The following is a 27,635-nucleotide window of genomic DNA, read 5'->3' as shown; positions in this document are numbered from 1 at the left end:
TTAATGAGTCTCCACCTAACTAACATCTTAGGCAAAAAAGAAATTAGCACCAACATAACTGGATTGTGAATATAGACAAATGTGTTGCATATAAAAAAAAATATTGCATTATTTGGACATAAGAGGCATCGCCAAATGTCAGATTACTTGGTCAAATTTCCTTCGCCATATCTAACAAATAAAAACTTAAGATTTAAGTTAAACCTATGGCCCACAAATGATATTTTAGCTAGAAGGAAACAAATATCTCCTGAGGGAAATATCTGTCGTTATTGTAAAAATAAACAACAAAAAGAGACACTGGAGCATATCATAGTCGCTTGTCCCAATCTGAAACCAAGGAGACATTTATTTTTCTCAAATCTTCTATACATCTATGCACCGACTAATCATGAGGACATATGGCGTCGCCTCTTTTCAACTACAAAATTGTCTGTGAGAAAAGCAATTGTTCACTTTTTAAATGGTTTATTTCCAGATGAGGTATGAATTCTCACTTCACTCGGTAAAGATGTAAAATCACATAATGATAAACTGTAAATAGGACTGTATGAATTTGAATTTGAACAGGAAAGTATGTACTATCAAATATGAAATAATGAATGGAAAAGTTATTTTTGTAAGAAATAATTTGAAAGGTTGAATGTAATCAGCCAAACAAATAATAAATAAAAGAAAATTGACTTATTCACATTCCTGAACTCTTGAGTGTCTCCCTACAACATAACTCCAGGAACTGTTTCTTGGTGGCCCTTTCACACTGAGGTAACTTTCTCCCATCAGACACTGTCCCAATGGTTCCATGTAATGATGTTGCCACAGAAATCTCGCCATGCAAAAATATTGCTGAAAAATGGCCGTTTTTTGTGGCGACATTATTGCATGGAACTTGCAGGGGACACCCCCGCAACCCCTCAATTTATTTATTTTTGAAATTTTTCCCCCCCTGTTCCCATATATATGGTCACCCATATAATATAGCCACAACCTTTTCCCGGCGATATTATTTACGACGATATGGGGATAATATTACCTGGTACCGTCCCAATCAGCAATATTGAGCCTGCTTGGCCTAAATGTGAAGTTGCCTGTCTAAACTGAAAAGCGTTTTGCATATCTGTTATTGTGGTTTCCCTTTCAGGAAGGACTTCGACATGTATCCTGGCCTTGTCAGGGGGAGGATGGGAAGACCTAACACAACGCCTTCCAGAGCCAGTCTTGGCTTGATCATCATGAAAAGAGCATTGCAGGATGTCTCATTTTACTCAAAGCATGTCCACTTGCACTTTAAAAGTAAAGCGACTGTCACACATAGATATCACAAACACAAAAAGTTGAAGTTACAACACAGGCTCTGAGGGGTAGACCGCTGTGGGGGATTCAACTTATACCCTGCCCCCCTCTGTGCCTGCCTAAAAGTTTGCAATAACGCTGCGCCTAATACCGTACTTGGAATCAAAGATGCTTGCTAGGGCTTTTCTGTTTATTGCAGAGTCCAAGAACCAGAAAAATGAGAGAAATGTCCCTGTGGCCCAAACACCGACCGAGAAATATCCTGGACAATAGTAGCAGCTAATGTGGCGGGAGGTGGGGGGAGAGAGACTCAATCCCGTGCGACAACTGGCATGCAGAAATCTGGCTGTCTGCAGCACTAAGGAAGCAGAGACCGGAGCTGGATACCATACACGGCATGCAGTACTCCACTTGGCCTATCCCTGCTTACCTCCAAGTAGCAGTTCCCCACAAAACCCCTAAATCACCAAAGACTCTGGGGTAGGGGGAGGGGTGAGGGTTTTTAGAGGTGAATAAAAAAAATTGAATGGCTTTCACATACCTTTTTAAGGGACCCTTTGGCATGAATGGCCTGATATACAGCACAGGCCACTGTTACTGTTGCACAGGGGTCACGCCTGGGGAAGAGAGACCAGGGCTTAACCCGCCTTTGAAAACCAATGGCATTGGGAGGATACCCCAGGAGGAAAAGAAAGAACTCAATTGGATAGGCGACTGTTCTGGAGCTAGGAGGAGGCCAGAGGAAGCAGGGGTTTTGGGTTGTGCGTGTGAGGTTTGAGGAAGAGAATGAGGCAGAGCAAGCTTTAGTCTAGGGAGTGTTTGTGATGCGAATGTATAGTGTGAAAGGAGGGCGTTTGTGTAGTTGTGATGAGCAGAAGAGTACTGGTGGTAAGGAGGCGAGTGGTAGTGTGGAGGAGGGGAGTGGTAGTGGGGATGAGTGGGGGGTTGTAGTGCAAAGTGATAGTGGGGAGGAGGGGAGTGCTGATGGGGAGAAGGGGGGTGTTGGTGGGGAGGAGGGGAGTAATAGTGGGAGGAGGGGAGGTAGGAGTAGTGAATTGGATTGGGAGGAGATGTAACGTCAAAGGGTGGAGTTGCCAGTTAGGTAGAGTGAAACATTGGAGGGATAGGAGTGGGCTTAGAGGAGCAAGAGGAGGGGTGTAATAGTGAGAGTAGAGTGGGTAAGAGGTGACAGACCAAGTATGTGTCCAGCAGAGTAGGTGTAAGGCCCTTCAAGCCCCCTTGTAGCAATAAGAAATGGCTAGATTACGTACAGGTAGGAAGTCCCAGAGGGAGATTAGACAGTCATCATTTTAGAGAAAACATCCACAGACTAAGCCAGGAGTTAGAGCGTAGGGGTTACAGACGAGTAGTACTAAGTGGGAAGTAAGGATGCCTGGGCTAGGGTAGGCATTGTAAGGAGACAAGAGAGTGGGACTGCCATAGCACCACTTCGTAAAAACCCTTTCGCAGCCAGTGACAATATAGCCTGCACGTTTTGTTTTTGATAATAAAACTTCTGGAACTTTCTTGGTACCTCAGTGACTTGTTAAGGCCCTCTGTGACGCAACAAAAAGCACTCTTATTCAAAGGTGTTACTTGCTGCATTGTGATTTCTCTGTTTTAAAAATTGTTACTTGCCCTTTAGTGTATTGTTTTTCTCTTTGTCTTTTCATAAATATAAAGTTTATATTTTTTATCCAAATATAGTATGTGAGCCTTCTCTTATTTTCTATCTATTGTACACAATCAAACCACCCCAGCTCCTTTGAGTCAGGCCTGGGCTGCCACGACTACTACTTGAAAAGCCTGATGAACTTGAGAGAATTCCTATTAACACCCAAGTCACAGAGTTATACCTGAGGGCCCGACCACAGGGCCTTAAGGAGAATCTCTTTAAAATCCTTCAAATAAAATAGCTCAGTGGAGTTGCTCACAGGGAAACAGGATCACTGGAGGACGAGTACTCCAAGAAGACTGGGAAGAAGCAGAACAGGAAGCAAATTATGTTGGCCAATAAAGCGATGTTGAGGCAATGGCCGCGCAGCACGCCTTCAAATGTATATTATGACAGACCTCAATCGTTTTACATGCATCCCATTACAAGAAACCATCTTTCACATATATAGGTCTTCTACATCTGTGCACTGTAAATGTTGTTCATTGCTGTCCAGCAACATGCCTGAAAAAAGTAATAATCACAACATTCCTGTTGGCTAGTTGTGCATACTTGATAGTGTTTGTACTAATTTGGCTATATTTTGCCAAGAGTAGTATCATATCATTTTGTTAATATTCAAAATGTTCCAATGCCTGAATATGCCAGGATAGGTGCTATTTTTAGATAAGAACAGAATTATCTAAAGTGTTTACTATACAAATAATATTTCTTTGTATGGTGCTCAATTTTCTATTTTATAATGTTTGTATTTTTATCATTGCCAAAGGTCATCGGATGAGCATATCAGCCATGTCTACCATCTACTCATAACTCAGTTGAATCAGGAACATGCAGAAATCCGCTTCTCTGCTTTCCAGATTGTCAATGAATTGTTCAGTCGGTCGCATCAGTTTCGGATGCTGATCATTTGTAACTTCCAGGAATTCTTAGAGCTCACTGTTGAAACCGACTACGAGCAACCACTTCCACCACCAAGGGAAGTAGCTCAGAAGCTGAAGAAAATGGCAATTAAGTCAGTTCAGGAGTGGCATGAGAAATATGGAGAAGCCTACAAGAAACTGTCACTGGGCTATCACTTCTTAAAGCAGAACAAAAAGGTAATGTGTGTAATCTCATTACTAAGGTTTTCACCCAATCGTTTGTCCAACATTGGGAAAAATAGTGTACAGTTTTTATACACTTTTACAATCACCAAACATGGTTAAAGTGCTATTTTTAAAAAATTGTTTAAACTTCAGAGAATCCGTTAACTGTTGTAAAACAGAATAGCAGAGTATGATGTTGCCATCTTCGCAGGTTGTCCAAGGCATAGTGCAAATCCCCTTGGTTACTGTGAGTAGCTTGGAGGTTGTCCAGTATGGCTTGTCTCTTGCATTAAGATGGTATAAAAAAACACTTCACACGTATTTGTGTTGACCACTGATCTCGGATATCTGGCAATGACAGATGAAAGACAGAGCTAACCGGTTTTAGTGAACCATTAACCTGTAATGTTGGGGTGGTCAGGAAAAGTGCCCATGATTACGAGGGGATCATGTTGCGTGTGCTGTATTGCTAATTAGGGGTGACGGTGAACTGGGCGCCATGTTGCAATTTCATATGTATCAAAGTGTAGTTAATTATGGATTGGATATGTTACTTTAGCGTTACTGTTTGTCTAGAAATTGGCACATATTAGCTTGCACGTGGGTAGAAAGATAAAATGTCAAACCCACCAAATGTAAAAACATACATGCACATTAATACAAATACACAGGGAATTCATGAATCTCAATATATTGGGCTTTTCACAAATGAATCCAAACACGGTAGCTGAGGTTGTTGCGCTGCCTTCCAGCCCATTGCGATTCTCCTTTTGGCCAGGATATAGGCCAGGTCTTTCATCTTACTGATGTGCTTCAGGTTGCATGGTCTGGCAAAGCCCCCCAGCATGCATGCCCAAACTGACTCCACCTCGAGTGTGATCCCTTTATCAGCCAGGCATAGCTTAACCTCTGTCCAGAACCTACCCACCACAGGGCAAGCCCAAAACATGTGTGTCATCCCAGCTTCCACCTCCCCACACCTTGGACATTTCTGTGTCACTGAACTTCCAAACCTGCTTATTTTGTTAGGGGTCATATATGCCCTATGAGTAACATATAACTGGATCTGCTGTAGCCTTGCGTTTTGGGACACCTTCTTGTGGTACCACAGATCCCTATCCCATTGTCCACCCTGCATAGGTTCTCCCACCTCCTCCTCCCAGTCCTGCCTCAGTTGGAGCGGTTCCTTGCCCACCCTAGACATCAGTAGTTCATATATGCTGGATATTTCGTGCCCACCCTCTGAGATATTGTACATCGTCTCCATGACCTCATCGGGTTGCTCGGCTAGCACTGCTTCGGGCCACCTTTCACGCAATTCTAGTATAGGTGATATATTGGCCTTTGTGCACCCCGGTATCCTCCATTAATCTCTGGAAGTCTAGTGCCTCCCCCTCCTGCCATACATCTCGGAGGGTCGCAGGGCCCATCGGTTCCCAGTATCTACGGATCCCTCTTATCATCTGCAAGTCCTCCCCACATAGCGGCACTAACGGCACCTGCAGGGAGCATGGGGTCGGGTTTCCCACTATCTGCCATGCTTTGCTCCAAATTTCCCACCCCAGTGACAATAATCCTGCCCTTCCCTGCAGCTTGGATTTAGGTAACCACACCACCTCTCTTAGGAAAAAGGGGGCGGTGTCCTTGTACAGTAACCTGGCTTCGGCCGTCTCTTCTTCGGACAGCTACCTAGTCACATACTGGAGCTGTCCCACCAGGTAGTATACCTCAAAAATCGGTAGGTTTATGTCCCCCCTGTCACATGGGTTTCGGAACTTCCAAAGGGCCACCCTATTCCTGGAGTTATGCCATAAGAAGCCCCTGTATAAGCTGTGGAGTTTCTCAAAAAAACGTTTGGGGGGTATATACGGGATGTTCGTGAAAAAGTGTAGCAATCTCGGCAGGACCACCATTTTGATCAAAGCCGCCCTACCCACCATGGCAAGGGGTAGCCTGGACCAAAACCCCATGCTATTCTTTATGCCTTCCACTGCCCTTTCTGTGTTGTATCTGTGTTCTTCCTCGGCCGTGTGATATGTCAATTCCCAAGTATCGTAATGTCCTGGTCTGCCCGGGTATCGGCAAGACCGGTAGGTTCCTATGCGGGGCCCACCTGTATCTCCTCAAAAGGAACATGCTTGATTTCTTGGGGTTTACTGCTATGCCCGAGAGGGTGGCGTAGCGTTCCATCACCTCCAGGACGTATTATAGGTTTTCTTCTGGGAAGCGCAAGTATAGCAGTATGTCATCAGCATACAGTGATATGAGGTGTGGTCCCCCCTTTGTGGGGATCCCTATCTCCCCATATTGTTGTCTGAGGCAGATTGCCAGTGGTTCCAGGGCGAGTATGTACAGCATGGGCGACCAGGGGCAGCCCTGTCTAGTGCCCCTACTAAGTTACCATTTGTCTGAGATTATTGCACCAGTTTTAACCCTGGCGATTAGGGAGCTATATACCATTTTGGCCCACCTTATGTACCCCTGCCCCATCCCATATTCTTTCAGGGCTGCTAGCAACCACGGCCACCTCACAGAGTCGAAGGCCTTAATAGCATCCAACAAGACTATTACCATTTCTCGGTCTGTTCAATAATGTGGTGGAGTCTCCTATGATTGTCGGTTATATTCCTGCCTGGGACGTAGCCTGTTTGATTGGGGTGTATCAGTTTGCCTATAACTTGTTTGAGCCTGGAGGGGCGTGGCCAAGCAGCCATGGAGTAGGCTGTGATTCCTCAGAGCTCCGTGATCCGACTTATTGATTCGAAGCAAAACGCATGTGTTAAAGGCCGATTCCAGCGGAAAAAAGATACGGTATCTGGGTGAATACTTCAGGCAGCAGATGAGCGTATCGGCGAGAGAAAGTGGACACAGCAGATTGAATTAGGCCACTTTGTGTCCTGATCCGGAAGCGGCGCAATCGATACTAAGATGGCGGCTTGCCAACACAAAGGGACCCCCGGCGGCACTTCAAATCAGGTGCCAGGCAGCAGTGACTGGACTGCTGGCGTGCAGCGGCGGATGAAACAGTGAGTGGCCGACTACCGGAGAGAAGCCCACGAATAGCCCGAGAGGATGTACACAGCGTTGGGTCACTGGGCCATGAGATAGGCGGCACGGCCCTGGTGTTCCCACTAGACCAGGACGATGTATACATGAAATGGACAAGAAAACTGACAGCGTTCCCGCAGTAAGTTGGAAGCGTCGAGCAGGCAGGGATTACATCCCGAATCCGCACCGAGGAGTGGATGAGAATGAGAAAATACAGACACAATAAGTGGCGCAGAGACCTGTACGCCTGAAACAAATTGGTGACTGATCCTGAACAAAGGATCACACTGGTGGACCGTGAAGCGGCCTCGTAAGATCTTGGACGCAGCAAATGGTTATATGCATCTTGTATGTACCATTGGCCTTTGATAGGTGCACCATGAAAAAGTACCGGAGATGCAGATGACGGCACCCTGCTGATGACGGGCACGGACGCTGAGAAGTAATTGTGACGTGGGAAAGTTACAAATCCACCTGAATAACAATTTCGTGTGTAACAATTGGTGTAGGCTGATATACAGAGACTCGAACAACAACTAAGCGGCGCCGGGCCGAAGCCAGACACGTGGACAAGGTTGCACCATGTCAGTGAAAAGTTTGAGAGCCAAGACCAAACAACCTACAGTGGAGGTCTTCGCGAAAGTGCAGAAGACCCCCACAACATCGGAGCGGATCCCCCCAGAAGGAGACAAACACCAAATCCTGGAGGCTATATCGGAGCTGAGCACCAAATGGGGCGCGGCAATGGCGGACTTGCAGACAGCCCTGGAGGGCAAAATCGATGCGGTCGGGACTGAACTTACCCTGTGACGGCAAGATGCCAGTGGGCTGGCGGAGAGAACAAGTGGGTTGGAGAGTGCTGTAAAGACCAATACTGATGTCAGCACGAAGTTCATGTGCTCAAACAGCAGGTTGCTAACCTCGAAAATCAGGTGGAAGAAGCTGAGGGAAGAGCGAGGAGAAATAACATACGGATGATCGGCCTGCCGGAGGAGGAGGGTCAAGACCCTACAAACTACGTGGAAAACATGATCCTACAAGAAATAGAAGCAGGTAAGCTTTCGCAGGGATTCACGGTGGAGCGGGCGCACCGAGCCTTGATGAGATAACCGCGACCTGGGGCACCGCCGCGACCTATCATCGCAAGGATCTTGAACTACAGAGATAGGGAGAAGATCCTAGAATATTTTCGTAAAGGTGGAACAATACAGAGAGCATCCGCCAACATTACAGCATACCCGGACTATACGATGCTGGTGCAGAGACTGAGATACAGCTACGTGGCCGTCAAGAGGAGGCTGCGAGCAGCAGGCATCAAGTACATGCTCCTGTACCCGGCAAAGCTGAAGGTGCTACATAAGGGCAGAGAGCGCTTTTTTGACACTCCCGAAGAGGTGGCAACGTGGCTGGCTCTGCAGGGTAGCCCGGAACAAGAAGTGGACCGTGACCGGCAGGAACAGGACGGCTAAAAAACTGGTGCCGCGGACATTGGGGGTACCGGATTATACCGGGAAACAAGACTAGTTGAACACTGGATAGCATTCGGGCCCTGTGCCCGTCATGGACTGGAATATAGTAGGTAAATTGTAATTGGAAGCAGCATAAAGTTAACACAATGCGTAATACATTTGGAAATAGGAGCAATAGGATGGAGGCAACTCACCCCCGAAATACTAATAGTTAAGTGCCAACCCGCATGTTGCCTTTCGATGCATTTTATTTATATTTCAGTTTGCATAATCTGTCCCAGTGCTCCCTGCTGGTTTGTTGTAACAGCGTTGCCCGGCGACTTTACCCTACTGAGCCCTGAGCATAAGTTTGTGCTGGACGGGGATAGATGTGGGGGTGCCTGAGATCCAGGGATGGAGCTAGGCAACAGTTGGGGGGGGGGGGGGGTGTTGCTGGGGAAGGGTTGGGTTGGGGGAGGGAAGGGAGGTGGGAAGTTTGGGTTGTACATAGTTGTGGGGAGTTTAAGTTTAAATACGAGCCTACATGGAACAGTTGAAGGGTTGTATCTGCATAGCATGACCGGGAGGGTTTGGTTGGGAACGAGGGAGGAAGATATCCAAGCGCTGTGGGAGATCTTAGGATAGTGACGTGGAATGTCAGGGGATTTAACAGTTATATGAAGAGGAATAAAGTCATGCTGTATTTGAAAAGGCAAAAGATAGATGTTGCACTGTTGCAGGAGACGCATTTGACGCGGGAGAAACTGGAGCTAGTTGGGAAAAAATGGAAAGGGATTGTGGTGGGTTTGTCGTACTCTGCTTACGCCAGGGTAGTGCTTGTCTGGGTAGCACCTCATGTCCCGTTTCAGCTACTGCATGAAACGGCGGAAACTGACGGGAGGATGGTTATATTGCGAGGGCTGTTGGATAATAAAGAGGTATGCATCGTGAATACGTATGCCCCTAACCATAACACGGCGGCATACTTCAGGTCTCTGTGCACTAACCTTATGTGTGGGAAGCGTGGTTATTTGGGGCAGGGATTTCAATTGTGTAATGAACCCCAAGGTGTATAGATCTGACAGCAGGATTGATAGGCCCACCCCAGCGGCCAAAGCATTGCAGGTGTTGCTAGATGATTTCGGCTTGGTAGACGTATGTAGAACAAAACATCCCAATGATAGGCAATATTCGCATTATTCTGCCCTGCAGCAGCTACACACGAGACTGGACTATGTTTTTGCCACACCGAATGTGGTGGCAGAGAGCACCTAAATAGAAAACAAGGCGAGGGTCCTCTCGGATCACTCGCCCCTGATCCTTGGGTGGCATTACTGCCCCCCGAGGGCGTGGATCCCGACGTGACGCCTCCGAGCAGAGGCACTCAAAGATCCGGTTTTTCGTGAGGACATAAGGGATGAGATCATTACCTATTTTGAGACGAATACTGGTAGTGTTGACTCGGCGGGTACACTATGGGAAGCTTTTAAGGTGGTGATGCGGGGGGCAGCCATAGCTAAGTCAAAGGGCCTGCAATGTGGGGTTCTGGCTGACCTACAAAGAGTTGAAGATGAGCTAGAACGGACATTAGAATGTGACAGTGTGGACACTGAGGTAGTACTTAAACTACAACAGCAATGTGCGGAACAGTGGGAAAGGCTCTGTAACCTCAATTATAAAAAGTATGTGGAAAGACAGCACGCGGGAGGAGATAAAGCTTTTAGCGTGGCTGTACAAGAGTGAGACCCCTAGACCCCCGATTAGGACAATAATTAGAGAAGATGGCGATGTAGTAGACACTCAAGAAGGAGTTAACAGGGAATTTGCGGATTATTATAGGGTGCCATACAGAGACAAGGAGGGGAGTAGTCAAGAGGAGATAACCGAAACACTAGAAGATATAGGATTACCTAAGATAAGTGATGAGGAGAGAGAAGAGCTTGATGCCCCGATTACCCTGGAGGAGCTGAGGGAGGTTGTGAAGCAGTTGCCCACCAGTAAGACCCCAGGAGCAGACGGGTTGCCTAGTGAATTTTACAAAGTATATAGAGAAGAAGTGCTACCCCCATTGCTAGACATGCTTAACAAAGCGTTTGAGATAGGAAGGTTGCCGGAGTCACTCAGAGAGGCGATCATAATACCGCCTCCTAAATCCAACAAACTGGGGTATAGCTGTAGCTCCTACAGGCCTTTGTCGATGCTGAACCAGGACAGCAAGATACTGACGCTGTCCTGGCAAACAGATTGCGGAGAGTAATTAGTTAATTAATCCACCCGGATCAAACGGGCTTTGTCCCAAACAGGAATATAACCCATAATCATAGGAGACTCCACCGTGTGATCGAATGGGCAGATAGAAATGAAGGTGAAATGGCGATTGTATCCCTAGACGCAGTTAAAGCTTTTGACTCCGTTAAGTGGCCATGGCTGCTGGCAGCCCTGGGAGGTTACGGAGTAGGGCCGGGTTATATCAGGTGGGCGGAAATGCTATACAGTGAGCCGTTACCCAGAGTTCGAATGGGATCAGTGATATCCGAGAGATGGCAGCTTGGTAGAGGTACCAGGCAGGGGTGCCCCTGGTCCCCGATGCTTTACATCCTAGCCCTGGAGCCCCTAGCAATATACCTCAGGCAACAATATGATTATGATAGGTATTGAGGTTGGGGAGGAGCGGCATCTAATATCCTTATATGCGGATGATTTATTATTATACTTGAAATACCCAGAAGAGAATCTTCAATATATCCTTGAAGTGATGGAGAAATACGCATGGTTGTCTGGCATAGCGGTAAATCCTCAAAAATCCAGTATATTCCCCCTAGGGACCCCGGAGGAAAGGTTGCCGGTGTTACAGAGACCATGGGTGATTGGTTCTTTCCGTTACCTTGGCATAGATGTGTATCACACCGCAGAAGAGGAACATAAGCACAACACCGTGGTAGCTGTTGAGAAAATCCAAAAATGCATGAAGTTTTGGGAGAAGGTGCCCCTACCTATGATGGGACGGGGGGGCAATGCTTAAGATGGTGGTCCTACCTAGGCTTTTACATTATTTTAACAATATCCCACATATGATACCCAAGGAGTTCTTCGCTAAACTGAATAGTGTGTGCAGGGACTTCCTATGGCATGGTACCCGGAATAGAGTAGCGCTATGGAAGTTGCAGAACTTCTACGAAAAAGGGAGGTATCAGGCTGCCCAATTTTGAGGTCTACTACATTGCAAGTCAATTACAATATGCGGCCAATTGGCTCTCCGACGAAGTGACCCCTGAACATAGATTGTTTGGGCGGGTTTGTACCCCATTTTACTTAAGGGAAATGATATGGTTGCCTGAAACAGATATGAAGGAGCGCCCTAAGATGATGATGTTGGGGTGGAAAATGTGGCGTTCAGCGTGTCGGATGATGGCGGATCCATTCCCGTGTTCCTGCAAGTACCGCTGGTTGCATTAGCAGGAGGGGACAAGCAGCTGAGGGTGATTATCAGAACCTACTGGGAATCTGTGGGACTGGTAACGTTAGGGAACATCTGGCAAGAGGGGACCATTGGAGATTTCGAAGAACCTGGGGAGGAGGTGGGATTACACACTGGCCAATATGTTACATACCATAGGATGGTCCAAAAAATTCGGAAAACGTGGCCTGAAACAGTGTTAGCAGAGGAACCAGATGCTACTATGGGGGTAATATATGACATATCGGAAGGGGGGCATGAGATTTCTAGATTGTATGAGATGGTGATGACCAAGGTGGGGAAGGAATTCACACATTTGAGACTTGATTGGGAGGAGGAGGTGGGGGCCCTGATAGGAGATGGGATGTGGGAACGCGCCCTGGGATATCACAAAAAAGTGTCAAGAAACGCCAGACTTAAACAAATACAGCTGTACATAACGCATAGAGCATACATGACCCCTCTGAAGATATCCAAGTTCCGGAATGCAGGGCGACAGGCGTGCCCTAAGTGCGACATGGAAAACGCTGACATGACACACATGTTTTGGTCATGCCCAGTAATCGAAGGTTTCTGGGGTGAAGTGGCACAAAAATTAGCGACAAAAGGGGTCACGCTTGTCATAGATACGGCTTGGGCCTGCTTGCTGGGAGGGTTCCCCAGACCACGGAAACTTAAACATGTTGAGAAACTGAGAAACTTGGCATATGTGTTAGCAAAACGGAGGATCGCCATGGGATGGAAGAAGTGCCACAAGCCACTGGTGGAGGTATGGTGGAGGGAGTTACAGAAATTGGCGGAGGCTGAAACGGTAGTATGGCAGGAGGCGAGCAGCATGAGTGGGGAGGAAGAAGTGGGTACCTTGATGGCATGGAAACTATTAATAGCGGAACTGTTCGGATCTATTTCGGACCCGACTGAATCCAAAGATAGTGAGACCCAGCCGCATGTAGCAGATACTGAACGAGAAGTACAAATAGGCTCATAATAGAGGGTGGGACTTGGGGATCAGTGGCAAATTGGAAATACAAATGGTTTACTGGAATTGTTGTAAATTACACTGCATGTTGGGTTTGTTTGTATTTGTTGTTTGGTTTGAATAAAATTAATAAACTATTTAAAAAAAAAAAAAAAAAACTTGTTTGAGCCTGTTTGCCAACGCGGCTGTGAGGATTTTGCTGTCTTGGTTGAACATTGATAGGGGCCTATATGACCCACAATCCATGCTTGGTTGCCCGGTTTTAAGAGCGGAATGACCACCGCCTCCCTAAGGGACTCTGGCAGCCCCCTTCCTTCAAACGCCTCATTTAGCATGGCAAGGAGCGGGGAGAGCACTTCCTGCCTGTATGTCTTGTAAAATTCGCTTGGGAGCCCATCCGACCCCAGAGCCTTGCACGTGGGTAGGTGCTGGATCACTGTCTCTAATTCGTCTAATGTGATTGGGGCATCCAGGTCCTCCCGTTCCTGATCGTTTAATTTGTGCAATCCTATGTCTTCCAGTGTCTCCTGAATCTCTCGACCCATCTCCTCCCCTGTGTCCTCATACAGGTGTTTATGAAATCTGAGGAACCCCTCATTGACTCTCTCTTGGGTATCCCAGGTCTGGCCTTCTCCCCCCTTTATCTCCCTGACCACTGGACGTGGTGTTTCATTTTTGTATAACCATGCTAGCAGCCTTCCCGGTTTATCACCCCAACCCGCATGTTGCCTTTCGATGTATTACTTCTGTGAGGTGCTCTCCCTCTGCATTATTTCTTCCAGCTCTTTCTCCGTCTCCTGTAGCTCCCGCTGTATGCCCCCTTGGAGCCCTCTGGATTTGGATATCGCTGCGCCCCGCACTACCACTTTAAACGCCTCCCACAAGGTTCCTTCTGACTGTACACTCCCTGTATTGATGTCAAAGTACTCGATAATTGCCTCCCTTAGGTCCTCACGGAATCCTGAGTCCTGCAGGCCTTCGGCTCTTAGCTTCCATGTCGGGATTTTCGCTCTAGGGGACTGGTGCCTCCACTCCAAGACCAGGGGGGAGTGGTCCGAAAGTACTCTGGCCTTGTATTCCGAACCTATAATTTCTTCTGCCAACTCTGAGGTCACAAACATGTAATCGAGTCTCGTGCACAGGTTGTGGGGGCCGCGTAATGTGAGTACTGCCTATCTTCCGGGTGCAGCTGTCTCCAGATATCTTCTAGCCCAAAGTCCCTCAGCAGGGCTGGAATGCTCTTGCAGCCGGGGTGGGTCTATATAGTTTATTGTCTGACCTGTCCCATTTGGGGTGTAATGTACAATTAAAATCTCCTCCCCAGATGATAGCATCGCCCAGTAGGGGGCTAATTTTGCCGTAAAGGGCCCTAAAATAGGATGCCATGTCTTGGTTACGGGTGTCCGAGTTTATAATGCTCACTTTCCTGTTTTTTAACATCCCGCGCACCACTATCATTCTACCATCTGGGTCTATAGTAGACTGAAGCAGCTGGAATGGTACATGGGGTGCCACCCACGTGACCACCCCCCTAGCATACGCTGAGTATGTGGCTCCTGTGGTGGTCCCCCTCCACTTTCTCTTGACCACCTCCAGTTTATCCTTAGTAAGGTGGGTTTCCTGTAGTAGTGCTATGTCCACTTTCAGCCTTCTCAGGTACATCATTACTTTATTCCTCTTCAGATAACTGTTGAGGCCTCTCACGTTCAAGGTTACGATTCTAAGGCTACCCATTGCGTGGTTTGTCCCTCCTCCTCCTCCCCTCCCGGGTTTCGTCGCCAGTCTAGTTTGACATGAAATTGGGCTCGTACCCCTCCCACATCCAACTTGAACTCCCCAACTAGCCCCCACCCCCTCTTGCCCAACTATAATACAGTGCACACAACCCCTTCCCTCCCCCCTCCCTGCCCCAACCCAACTGGTGGCCAGCTCCATCCCTGAATCTCGGGCTCCCCGCATTTGTTCCTGCCTCGGAATGCCGAGATTAGAGACCTAGCAGGGTGTCACCGGTCTACTGGTGACCTAACTAGTCTATTTGTTGGGGTGTGAGGGCTGGTTCCATTAGGCTCCTACACCTTTCACTTAGTTCCCATGCTCAAGGATCATACGTGTACAGCCCTAGTCGCTCTACTCAGACAGGCTGTATCCTGTCCTATATTCTAGTCCCAATGTCTGAGACTGCAACACCCTGGGTGCCACGGTCTCCATGCTACTTATCTGTGCCATCTTCCTTCTAGATACCCGATTCTTGGGGACAGCTCTGCATATCCAGCCATTCTGTTGCATCCTCCGGGGTATCAAAAAACAGTGTTCTATTTTTGTCGTACACTTTCACTTTGCAGGGTAGATCAGCATGTATTTGTAGCCCGCTTCCCGCAATCTTCTCTTCACTGCACCAAAGTTCATGCGTCGGCGTTGTACCTGCAGAGTGAAATCCGGGTATGCCGTTATGTTTGCAGACGCCCTTTGTATCGTTCCTCCCTTCTGGAAGTGCTCTAGGATTTTTTCCCGGTCTCAATAGTTCAGGATCTTGGCAATCACCGGCTAGGGGGGGGTCTCCGGTGGTGGCTTCCTCGTCAGGGCCCTGTGCTTCCATTCCACCGTGAACCCCTGGGTAAGCACTGCTCCAGTTATCTCCTGCAGCAGCATTGATTCGATGTACTCCGTGGGATCGGGTCCCTCAGCTCCTTCAGGCAGTAGTACTATGATACGTATATTGTTCCTCCGAGCGCGTCCTCCTGCCTCGTCCGCCCTGCTTTCCAGTTTGCCCACACGTTGTACTAGGGCATGAAGCTCGGATTTATGAGTTGCACATGCAACTGTATTCAGGGCCACTTCCTTCTCTAAGTCGCCTGTACGTTCTGCCAGCGCTCTAACGTCTTGCCGGAGGAGATTCACCTCCTCCTGTACAGCCCCAACTTTGAGCTCCAGCGCTGCTTTCAGTTCGACCATGGCCAATCTCAATTTGGTTTCCCAAGCCACTTTCAGGTCTGCAATTGCTACAAGGATCTCCTGGTCTTTGCTTGTGGTGGCTGTACCCTCAGTGGGGGTTCTCTCCTTGCTCCTGGCCCCCTCTGCCACCGGCGATGTTTTAGCGTATTCATCGATCATGGGTTGTTTGCCCTTTGTTTTGAGCAGTTTGTTGGCCATCCTAATGTTTCTGGGCATACGTGTGCGAACCTCTCAGTTTGTGGTCTCTGGCTTCCGTATAACTGGTCCCCGGTTGGCAGTGGGACCCGCGCGGGCTATGTTGGGGGTTCCTTTGTGTTGCTGAGTCTGCACCTGGAGTGGATTGTATCCTCCCACATAATTGTGCACCAACGATTATTTTGTCCAGGTCTGCGTGCCCCACCTCCTACTGCTCCAGGTCTGTGGCTACTCCCTCCAAGTGCGTGTGGGCCTTCCTGGGTGTCCCTGCGGGACCCGTGTGTTTCAACCGTGAGCCCTGCCGGGTCACGGTTGCAGCCTACTCACGTGGGCGGTATTCTGCCCGGCTCCTAAGTCCTCCACACACGGCCTGCTGTCACTGGGGGCACATCCCTGCCGGTCTCTCAATGTCATTCAGTTTGAGCCCGTGCCGCGACCTGATTACCACGCAAGTGGCCATTCCACAAGCCACCACCAGCCTTTATATGCTTGGGGGGCCCAAGGTTGTCGCTTGGGCCTGTTTATGCATGCACCCCCTGGCCTTGTGTACTGCGCCGGTGCTCCACTGTATATTGCTGTCAGGGATCAGCGGGCCTGTGGCTGCCATGGGTGTGTGTGGCTTGCTTCGTTGCATCCAATTTGCTTCGCGTGTCTCTCTCACCCAGGTGTATGCGGTGCGAGGTGACAGTGTATCCGCGGCCAGCCTCAGCTGGGCTTGCCGCCTTCAGGTGCAGTTGGCGGCCGCCGGGGCGCGCGCAGCGCCCGACCTGCGTCGGGTGCCACAGGTGCGGATCACAAGACCGCGCTCAGGTGAGGTGTGCACCCGTCCGGGCTGTATGGGACAAAATGGATGCCTCCTAGTGCGTCACATTGTTCAGTTTGAGCTTCATTTGCTCAATACTTTACATAGGGACTTTGTTTAAAAATATTTTTAAGATATATTTTTGATTATGGGCCAACTTTTTAGCCAATAATATTTTAGAGCACACTATTCCTTTTAATTCTGAGCAATAAGATGACAACATGAGAAATATTGCACTGTGAACTAGAACTAGACTGCAACCATTGATGAAATGAACGGTATGGAAAGCAGCATGCTGGGTTAACCAAAAGACAAGGCATATTTTTTACTTCAAACATGTACTCCCCAGGCCACCACTTTTTAAAAATAAATCTAGATTTTCAAAGTTCATTTTCAGCAGCACATGGGCCCTGCTGGCTAACTCTAAGCTTTTACTTTTTAAAGAAAGAACCCCAGTGTCAGATAAGAGAGCAGTGTTCTCAGATAAGAGAGCAGATTTCCTTATGGTTGAACCATGTTAGCCATGTGCATTTAGTGATGGCTTGATATGTCGACTTGTCAGTGTATCCTCTATAGGAGTATCTGCGTTAGTATATCGGTTAGTATCAGGCGGGCATATTTACACAAGACGGTAACAAGAGCTTTTGGTATTGTTGTGTCGCAGGAAATTGCGTGGCAATCATTCTACAGTGCTGTTGGTAGGCAAGAAAGTAAAATATCATCCAAGTCTACACTGCCTGCAGAGGTGGTAGGCTCTCTTAACAATACAAGATAGTGGTAATTGGCAAGTCACCCTGTAGCATCTTCCGTCATGAGTATTAAGAACTGTCAGCATTAATGGAAAAGATTCAAGGGTCAAGAGTATAATTGCATGCTGGTTTACTATCAAGATGAATTATGGTCAGCCCTACAGATAAGTAATATAGCAGTCACTTTTATTCACTAAAAACAGGCAAATGCTCCCAAAAAAAGGTAGTAAACTATTCCAAGCAAGAAATATGAATAATCGGACATATAGGAGCCTCCCCATTCTTCCATGCATATCACTCTCTGGACATGTTTGGATCAGCCAGCAGAGCAGTGCCACAGTAAGGAACTCAATACTATTATTTTCTGAGGGAACTGTAAGGTAGACATTCATACTTTAGTTTGCATGAATTGGGTGCAAAGAAGTAAAGATTGCAAAAAGAGATGTTTTAGAATTCAAATATATTTTAATCACTTGTAAAATGCTCTCGCATGGAATAAAAAAGTATTTTTCCCTCTTAAAATACCTTTTTATTTTCTCCCAACTTCAAACTGTCCAATTGAGCTAAGAATGTTCCAAAATCAACATAAAACTTGGAAGTTAATTAGTTTTCTTGCGTTTCCCAGAGTTGTGGAAAATTATCTTGTTCGATGGGTGCTATTTTATATATTTAATTGTATTGGTTTTAATGTATCTTTTTAATTTTGGATTGCCCTATTGTATTTTAAAAATTGCTAAATATTGCTCTTTTAGTGTTAATCTGTGTAGCTTTGACATGGGATTTAAAAGTTAAAAACATGCGATGAATTAGTGTCTGTAGTGCTTTGTTGCTGTTGAATTAACCATACTGTTCAACTCTGCGCAGTGCTTCAGAGCACATTTGTTCAGTGCCATACCCGATGTATATGATGAGGCCTGTGCCCTTCCACTACTTTCCCTGTACAACATTTTACATATTATGGTGCCAGTGGGTTAATGGGATTCACATTTTAGGATTAACCTTTAACTAGTCTTATTCTGGATGGGTTTTTGGAAGGTGCTGGCTCGTCTTCCATCACTCTCTTCTCCAAGCAATGGGTCGGTCGCCCAAACAGCTGGTACTTATACCTCTTGCCTGGACTGAGAAGTATTACATTTGTAATCTCTTTCCACCAGGGTTTACCACGAGGGACTAACATAATAACACATGCCTGTAATGCGGTGTGTCAACATCATGACCATTCGAGGTTTATATTAGTCTAGGGATAACAATTTCAAGTTGCAAGCTACTAGCCAGGCATAAAAAGATGATTGCCCCCTCACTTCGCCCCATGCACACATCACTCCATTTCTCACTTGCCATGATCCCTGTGATGACTCCTTTGGAGTCATCCCTGATCCCCATCCTGTAGTCTACTTCCATGTGGCCAGGGGAAGGCAGCCGCTACCTGATCCTGACTCTGGGGGTGGTATTCTGAGGGTGGCTCACATGGGAGCAGATGGCTGTCAAGGAGTAGTTGTGACTTCAGCTGGAGAAAAGCATTGTTCTTCCATTTCTTGTTGGAAAGATCCATTGATTCCAGAATTTTTGATGGCATGGTGCCATTATTCAGAACCATTTAATTACAAAGACTTGAAACCTACTTTTGTCAAGTGTTTCAAACACAACTCTATTCAATATTCATATGTGCTTAATAAATCTTAAACACATTGAACTTCTAAGGTTCATGATAATTGTTATTTAAATAAAACTGTCTAACAAAGTAACTTTAAACCATCTGAAATTTCCTTGGACTCCAAGTCCCAGAAAGCCTCAAGTACTGAGAAGAGGAAGAGGAGCAAGGAGTCAATGTGGAGTGAATGGGACACCAACAAGAATGTGCAGTCTAGTCGGGATCGAAGTCAGCTGCACGGGACAATTACATTTGGAAATATCAGACCGGAGAAGGAGAGAGGAGAAAAGCTGCAAAGTGCGCGTAGTGCGAAGTGAACTGCAAAGGAAGATGCAGACTTAGAGATGAGCCGTGGGGAGAGCAGGAAACGTTTGCCGGTGAAAGTCTGGAGGTGTTTAGGACCGGAGGAGAGGAACTCCTGTGGAGTCCTGACAGGTGCCCTGGAGGGACTGCTGAAGGTGAACTGTGCTCAGTGGGACCGGAGGAGACGCGGGCCCCTTAGAGCGGCAATGGTTCCATCAGTGAAAGAATGAAAAGCCCACACAGGAACCTTTGGGGAGAAAGGATCGCTCAGGGGTAACTCGTTTGTCTTGGAAGTAAGACAACGCAGCACAACACGGGTTCGGATCCCACGCTTTGAAACCACTTGTTGGTATTAAATGCGTTATAAATGACCAATTTAATAAATAAACCGAAGGAGACTGACAAAAAGGGGAAGTCTGCTGTAAGGAAGGCATGGTATCAAGAATAGACCGACACAAGTGATCACAGTTCAAAAGTGTTTAATAAACTGTAAATGCAGGGTGGAAAAACGCCTAGCCTAAACCTAAATCTAAGATGGGAGCAAGCTTCAACCATCAAATGAAAAATAAGGCAGTCGTTGTGGCGTACTGTCAAAGTGAAAGGCCTATACTAAAAAAAAAGAAAAACTATTGACAAATCCTTACAACTAATTTACAGAAAGAGAGTGAGATAGGATTTTCAATAAAGAAAGAAGTGTTCACAAATAATTAAAGTCAGGATGTGATTTCCAGGGGTCTTCCTTCCCCACATTTTGAGCACAGAACACGGCAGATCTCCTGAGCATAGCACACACTCGAGCTTTCCCAGCACAAGCCCACAGTTCCGTACCAGTTATCCGGTTCTTCGATGGTTGTTTCTTTTCAATAAAAAATCAGCCTGTTGTATTCAACAAAACAGACAAACACAAAAGTTCCTTTCCAACTGGACTTTGGTAGATGACATTTCACCCCTGGATCGCCCTCGGTCGGGCTCAGATCCCAAATGCCAAGAGGGACAATCCACTTCCGCTGGTTTTTCAATACTACTTGCACTCACAAATCTTAATGTCTTTTTGAACATCTCCTCAGGCTTTGCCCCTTTTTGTCGGCCTCCCTCTGCCGGGTTCACTCTTGCCAACTTTTACTAAACAGATCACTGTGGACATCCCTTGGTCGGCTTCACTCTTGTCAACACACTGATCTTTGGGACTTAGCACTTTGCCCCGTCCCATCGGCATCCCTCTTTTGGGTTCACTCTTGCCAATCTCACAGTTCCTTCTACTTTCTTACAATGTGGGATTCACTTCCCTTATTCGCCATCATCTGACGGTCAAAGACTTTTGACTGTACAGAGGATTTTACTAGACCCCTGTATGACCACTTTGACACTCTTCTCACCTTTCCCAAGGCCTTCTGGTAATAGTAGTTTCAACAACCGGGTAATCGCCCAGAGTTTCTCGAGTGAGCACCCACGTGGTGCCTGGCTCATATGCAGCTGGATTTCCCCCTTTTACATCAACAGTTCTTTGTACATTCTGCAATCAACCATTTGCTACTTTTGTTCAGCACAGTTTGCTTTCTTTATCGGTCCTCCCCTCAAAACACCGGCTGTAATGAACCGCTTGGCTTTCTTCGTATCGGGAGTCAAGGCCTGTAACAGGCGTCTTGCTCTGTCCTGCTTATCAGCATAGGCACGCTTCGTGTACTTTTGATATCTGCTGTAACACACTTGGGCTATTGTTTGTGGTCTTAAAATTCCTTCCACTGAGGTCTCAGGGGCCTTGGTCGGAAAGGGCAGGGTCGCCTGTCTCCTTGTCACCCTCTCGGTTTTCGCTGCCTTTCACCTCCTCTTGAACTGCCGTGCCTGGATAGCTGTCTCGTTGTGCGCTCTCGTGCTCCACCTTTTTATCCCTGTGTGGAAGTGAAAGGGTTGTCGGGTGTGTGTGATTCTGGTCAAGTGCCCGACTGCCTGACCCTTGTATTGGCACATGTCAGGTAAACGGCTCTGGTGTTAGTCCGGTGTTAGTCCGTTGTCTTTCATGTTGTGCAAGGTGTTTGTGTCGGAAAGGTGGGGGGGGCAGTGATTTGGGATATTCTACGTGGTAGGATGGAGGAAAGGATTTGAAAGAATGGGGAAACTGCGTCTCAACTGTCAGTGTCACTCTTCCCAAGGAACCCCCCCCACCCAGGTGATCCTCTCTCACTGGTCCACCCCCCCCCCGAACTGGATCCAACAGTGATGGCCGTGTCCTGGCCACCTGGATGACAGATCCCTGGGGACTAGCTAGGCAGACACCTGTGACGCAGCTGCACGTTACACCAGTTAGTCAACCTAAAAGAGTAGGGGGACCACGATGTGCCAAATAGTTAACAAACACTTGGTCAGTATTCAAAATTGCTTCCCAAGTAGAATTGAAAAGCAAGGGCAAAAATGGTACAATTCTCCTAATATGAGATGCCAATTTGGGGAAGCCTGGAACCAGCATTGCCAAGAGATATTGAGACAAACGTTGCCAGAGTTTGAACAAACCATCATATATGGGATGTCAGTATGGTGGAAGATGGAACAAATAATACCTGAAGTCAACGTTTTAGTATTGAAGAAGTGCAACTGTGTTATATCTAAGAGGACTGTGAAAGTTACAGAAAGACTTGATATGAGATACACATCAGGTAGTGAACCTTTTTGGGCAAAGTACACCAAGGTGCTGCAATTCAGGCGGGAGAGTATACCAGGAAACCCATTTGAACTGGTCTGTTAAAGAGAAACTTTGTCATATCAAGTTGTTTACATTGAACATTTTGTCAACCAGAAAAGACTTGCCTTTTGCCATACTTCAACCAATATTGGAGAAAATGCATTTGTTTAACCATCCAGAAACAATAGGAAAGAGTTTCTTTTTCTACATTCCAACCTGTATTGTGGAAGAGGCATTTGTTTTGCCATCCTGAGGAAGGTGTTAGGTGAAAGAGACATTGTCATTGCTTTTAATAGATTATAGTTAAAACAGTACAGTTTGAAAAATGTTCCTGAAACAATTCGGGGGAAGGGTGCCAACCCCAGGACACAAGGATCATTTTGTTGTAGTCATATGTTTTTGCACATTTTTGTTGCATTGAAATTAGAAACATTTACCTTGCACCTTTTGATTGTGTATGCTATTGTGAGGATCAGATATAGTTTCGACACAATGCCAGCCTGCTTTAGTTTCACAGGAAGGAATATTCTCTTTAAGATAGGGAATGTTAGGTCTTTATCCAAACCTTTTTCTGTTAATAAAAATGGCTGATGTTGAGAATATTACCACTTTGTGACTGCCTAACATTTCTTACACCCCAGACATCCCCAGCCAATGGCCAGTGCCGATTGCACATTATAAGGCCTTTTGTAGGCATAATTCTCACTCCATTATAGCCCATTTTGTATTGTGCTACTTTTCTTCACACACTATCTGTTCTGGAATGAAGCTGATGGGTAAAAAAAAAAAAGGTAAAGGTTATATTCCAGCTAGCAAAGTATGTCTGTCACACACTCTGCCTCAACAGTTCAGTGTCAAAAATGCTCAGCTTCTGACGGCTTAGTTTGTAAGGTGGATAGGAATGCTCTTTATTTATAAATGTTTTCTGCTAGGATTTAAATAAGCGAGTGCAAATACAGTCACCTGTGTGAGTCCCGGTAATTCAGTTACAGTCCTACATTCATCAACAGTCATCAACAGGTTGATAAATTAGGTACTGTTGGGTAATAGCTCATATTATTCCAGCGCAAGAGGGGGATGGAGTCTGACATGAACCTCTATAAAAATTGAAATGTTATTGTTAATATCTTCACCGTGATATCATTGCTCTAAAAAACAGTTGGAAAGTATGTCTCACCAATATTTTTAATTTGAACCACTGTATGTTTGCCAATTGTATTTTATTATTTTTTTTAATTCAATAATTTTGTGATTATGTTGCATTTGTACTTTTCTTTAGGTAGATTTCCATGATGTGCAAAGCAAAACTGTAGCTGACAGGAAAAGGGAGGAAGAGAAGCAGAAACGGCTAGAGAATATTTATAAGGAAAAAGTCAAAAATGCAGAAAAAGAAATGGAAGGCAAGATATTATGCTAAGGTTTTAATTAATAATAAGTCTTTTTAATACTTCTGTGTCCTGAATATCATAAAAGAAATCTACCTGATGCAGTGTATTTCTATGTAAATGTTTTTCACAACACTTGCTGCTAAAGGAACTCAGCTTTTCAGTGTAGTAAACATCAACAATGAAACTAGAGGCAATGTAAGCAGTATAAGTAACCAGAATGTGTTTAGTTTTAAAATGCCACATGGTAGCAATTTAATGTGATGGAAGGATATATAATTAGGACATTGTGGAATATACATTTCTGAATGCGAAAGCGTGTTTGTAAGTCAGCGGAAGGAGAGGGTGAAGATATTTTAAATTTGGCTGGATTTTGAAGCTTTAAGGGATTTTATCACATATATTTGCATTTTCCACTTAGAAATGACTTGCATAACCACATTAGGGCGATCTGAAATGTGGAAGTCATTTGTCTGTAAAAGTAGAACCAGTTCCCCCAAAGTATTCCCGTTTCTTGGTATTACGTGATAAACAGTATACTTAAAAACTGTGGCAAACATTTATTTATGACACCTTGTTTTGCAGAAATGTCAGAAGAAATCCTAGCAAGTCTTACTGAGATGAAGAATGGTTTCAAGCTCTTGATGCCAGATCCGTTTGAGTTTTCTGTACACGATGTTGAAATGGAATCTGCAGAGGATGTGCCCAAAGCTTCTGCTTCCCCCCAAGGGTCAACACGCGTTGATGATGAACAGCCCTGTTGTAGCAAGGATTTGTGTACTGTAATAAAGTGCCAAAGCCCTGTTGAAATAAATCCATCAAAGAATGGGGAGAAGCTCAACGAGACAATGGAAGAGGACAATGAATCCGAGTCAGAGTTTGGAATTGCCAATGAGGAATCCTTTATTAGGGATCATGGTCTTGGCTCCCATACATATAACATCAATGTTGACATTTCCACAGGTAATTTGCTTTAGCATGCTCACTTGGTTACATTTTGAATATTTTAAATATCATGTGGTGTTTATTTAAAGGACTTTATTGCGCTCACTACAAAATCAATAATTTATCGGTGTGTTTTAAGCTCTCGTGTAGTATTGGGTCCACCTTTCCTAGCGCAATATGCAACTGTTTGTTGGCTTTGAATAAGACAATTTGTAGGTAGGTACTTCCTGTTAATTTTCAATGTCGAGAGGGAGGTTCCTTTTTTTGGCAGGTTGATCCACAGTTTCGGGGCTCTTACAAAGAGAATCTGTTTCGCATGCTTACTTATTGATCTTTTCCAGTATGGATGTTTGTGGGTTGTTTGATTGTAGAGTCTGCTATGCACACAAAGAATGAGTTGCATAGATAAGATGAGAGTATGGTGGGTAGACATTTTACTGTGAGATGAGTATTTTGAATTTAAATGGTTATCAGAGACCTCACCACAAAACGCATCGGGGAGAGACCCACACTCATCATGGAGAGACCCACACTCATCATGGAGACCAAAGTTTTGCTGCCTCCAAGAAGTTAGATCTGCTATGCCTGAAATGTGTTGGCCAATCCTCTCGGGTGTACCTGGATTGGTGTGGCTTCCATCCCACTACATTAATTTATTTTCACTGCAAAGAGGTGCTGCATAGAGGACAAGCACTGCAGGCAAAGGGCAGTAAGACGAGAAGAGAACTTTTGGGACACTTGATAAGGGAAAGGAAGCCCCAAATTAGTAAAACTATTGGCATTAGAGTGTAGATGGACACAACACGATATACACCGCCCGCTGGTGTTCTTTGGCTATGGCAAATGAAGCTGTTGCAGTAGCGACTTTCCCATCCTAACCTAATGGGGACTTCTCCGATTTGCAGTATATAACACAAAATGTTATTTGTATTGTCAAGATGATGTTATTATCTGAAGGTAATGTGCAATTACAGTAAATATTGCAGTTTTATTCCCTATATCTCCCCCCCACCACACCCCCATCCTCCCATGCTATATTGCTTACATACATGCTAGATACTCAATGGCAGGAATTAGTTTCCAGGTATTACGGCCCCTTTTGCACAGCATTAGTGCTCAGCTTTTGGCTGAAGGAAATGGCTTCAGGGTCAATTATAGGCAAAGGAAGGTTTTGGCTTTTTGCCTAGGCATTTACAGGGTATCCTCCGATTCAAGGTACTGCCATCCTGCACCCAGGTACACACAATATATGCCAGCTGGTGTACATATGACGTATGTAAACGTGTTATTTCAGTGATATAGTTACATGGACCTTTGATGGAAATCATTTGGACTAATATTAGTACCTAGGCAAAGGATATCAGTCCCATTTAGGTTTAAGTTATTTTTTCGGTTTCGGTAAAGGTGCTTTCTCTAAGACTGGTCTTCTGCTAGCGACTCAAAATATACAAACTTTATGCTATTGTTATTGCAATCTGTGCATCACATTAAGAGTTTGCTGTCACGTCTTCCTGGAGTGGGTGGGAGGAAAGCAATGTCTCCCCTAATGGTCACAAGTGATAGAAAGAAACTCTCCTGGAGACTTGCGCCAGATTAGGTAGTTCATAGAATTGTTTAATAATCACAAGTAAACAACTGCCTTTTATAGGGTCAAATTATTATTTCATCATACTTGCCCATTTGCCCTTCATGATGACACATGTTTCGGCTATGTAAGCCTTTCTCAAATCGGGGCATATACTAACATTAGGTACATGTTGTTGTGCAAAATCAAAGTAAAGCAATGTCATTTGTACAAATGCAATCATGTTTAAAAGCAGTATAATTTGTTGAATTTGTAAAGAGTATACATTTAGTTAGAATATTCATTACATCAAGCAAAGTCAATTGACAGAGAGCAGGGTTGGGGTTCAGGGGAGGATTGTTAAGGAAAGGGAGAAATATAAAGGTTGAGAAAAGAAGAAATAATAAACAAAAAGAGCATTAATATTTTTTAAGAAAATTGCAATGCTTCGGAGATTAATCAGCCAAATACAAGCCAAACCGGTTTCATATTACTAATCTTACTATCCAAACTATTGAGCCAAATATAAAAAAAATTAATGCTCTTTTTGTTTATTATTGTTGTATAATTATACTGCTTTTGAATTTGAACATGATTGCATTTGTACAAATGACATTGCGATCTATGTGACTAATGGCAATTATTATTATTATTTGGTTTATATAATGACTAACACACCCATAGGGCTCAGTGCACCCAAATAACAGAAGATAAAGGGTAGGAAAAGACAGGTCAGTATAAAGGCATTGTCAGTTGCTGGTAATTCACATACAGATGTGTATCTAGTCCTTTGAGTTGAACAGGAAGGTTTTGATTGCTTTTTTTAAAAGCTGTATGTTTTGCGATGTTCTTTAGTTCGGGCTGGATAGAATTCCAGAGGCTGAATCCTTTTAGATTGAAACAAGGTACGATTAGATTTCCATTTGTTTTAGATCGAAGAGGGCGTGTATTTACAGTCCTCTTCAGACACTGTTTTAGGTATATGGGCGCTGTGCAAAGTAAACATTTATGTGTTAGTGAAAGGATTTTGTGGCTAGCCCACATACAGCTCTAAAAGCGTCATTCTGCGCTATTTGAAGAGTTTTCACATTGCCTTTCGAAGTTCCAGCTAACAGAATTTTAGAGTAGTCGAGTCTTGAGTTTACCAAGGGTGCTGCTGCTGAAGAAATACTTTTGTGAGATAAGTGTGGTTTAATCTGTCTGATTAATTTGGTTGTGTAAGCACATGCAGCTTTAGTCTGTAGCACGTGTTTTGTCATGGTGAGGCCTGAGTCTAAGTCGACTCCCAATGTCTTCACCCATGAACTGACTTGTATAGTGCAATTCGATATTTCGAAATGGACATACTTGTCATCCTGTTTTTTTATTCTCTGGTTTGTGCCTACAATCAGTAGCTCAGTCTTATCCAAGGCTAATGAATAGAC

At 45.3% G+C, this 27,635-nt stretch overlaps 1 protein-coding gene across 4 annotated transcripts in view; it reads left to right on the top strand.

Annotated features, from left to right (window-relative positions):
* The window catches only part of UVSSA (UV stimulated scaffold protein A), a 765,945-nt gene that overhangs the window by 70,637 nt on the left and 667,673 nt on the right, over positions 1 to 27,635 (top strand). For all 4 annotated transcript variants that reach the window (XM_069632154.1, XM_069632155.1, XM_069632156.1 and 1 more), the window contains 3 exons: positions 3,738 to 4,068; positions 23,597 to 23,717; positions 24,288 to 24,665. In XM_069632154.1, coding sequence (XP_069488255.1) covers positions 3,738 to 4,068; positions 23,597 to 23,717; positions 24,288 to 24,665 — 830 coding nt within the window. The remainder of the gene's footprint in view (positions 1 to 3,737; positions 4,069 to 23,596; positions 23,718 to 24,287; positions 24,666 to 27,635) is intronic.

This window comes from Ambystoma mexicanum, chromosome 6q, assembly GCF_040938575.1.
Source record: "Ambystoma mexicanum isolate Mex_15411 chromosome 6q, UKY_AmexF1_1, whole genome shotgun sequence".
NCBI classification, from domain to species: Eukaryota; Metazoa; Chordata; class Amphibia; order Caudata; family Ambystomatidae; genus Ambystoma; species Ambystoma mexicanum.
This window is presented reverse-complemented; position numbering and strand designations above follow the sequence as displayed.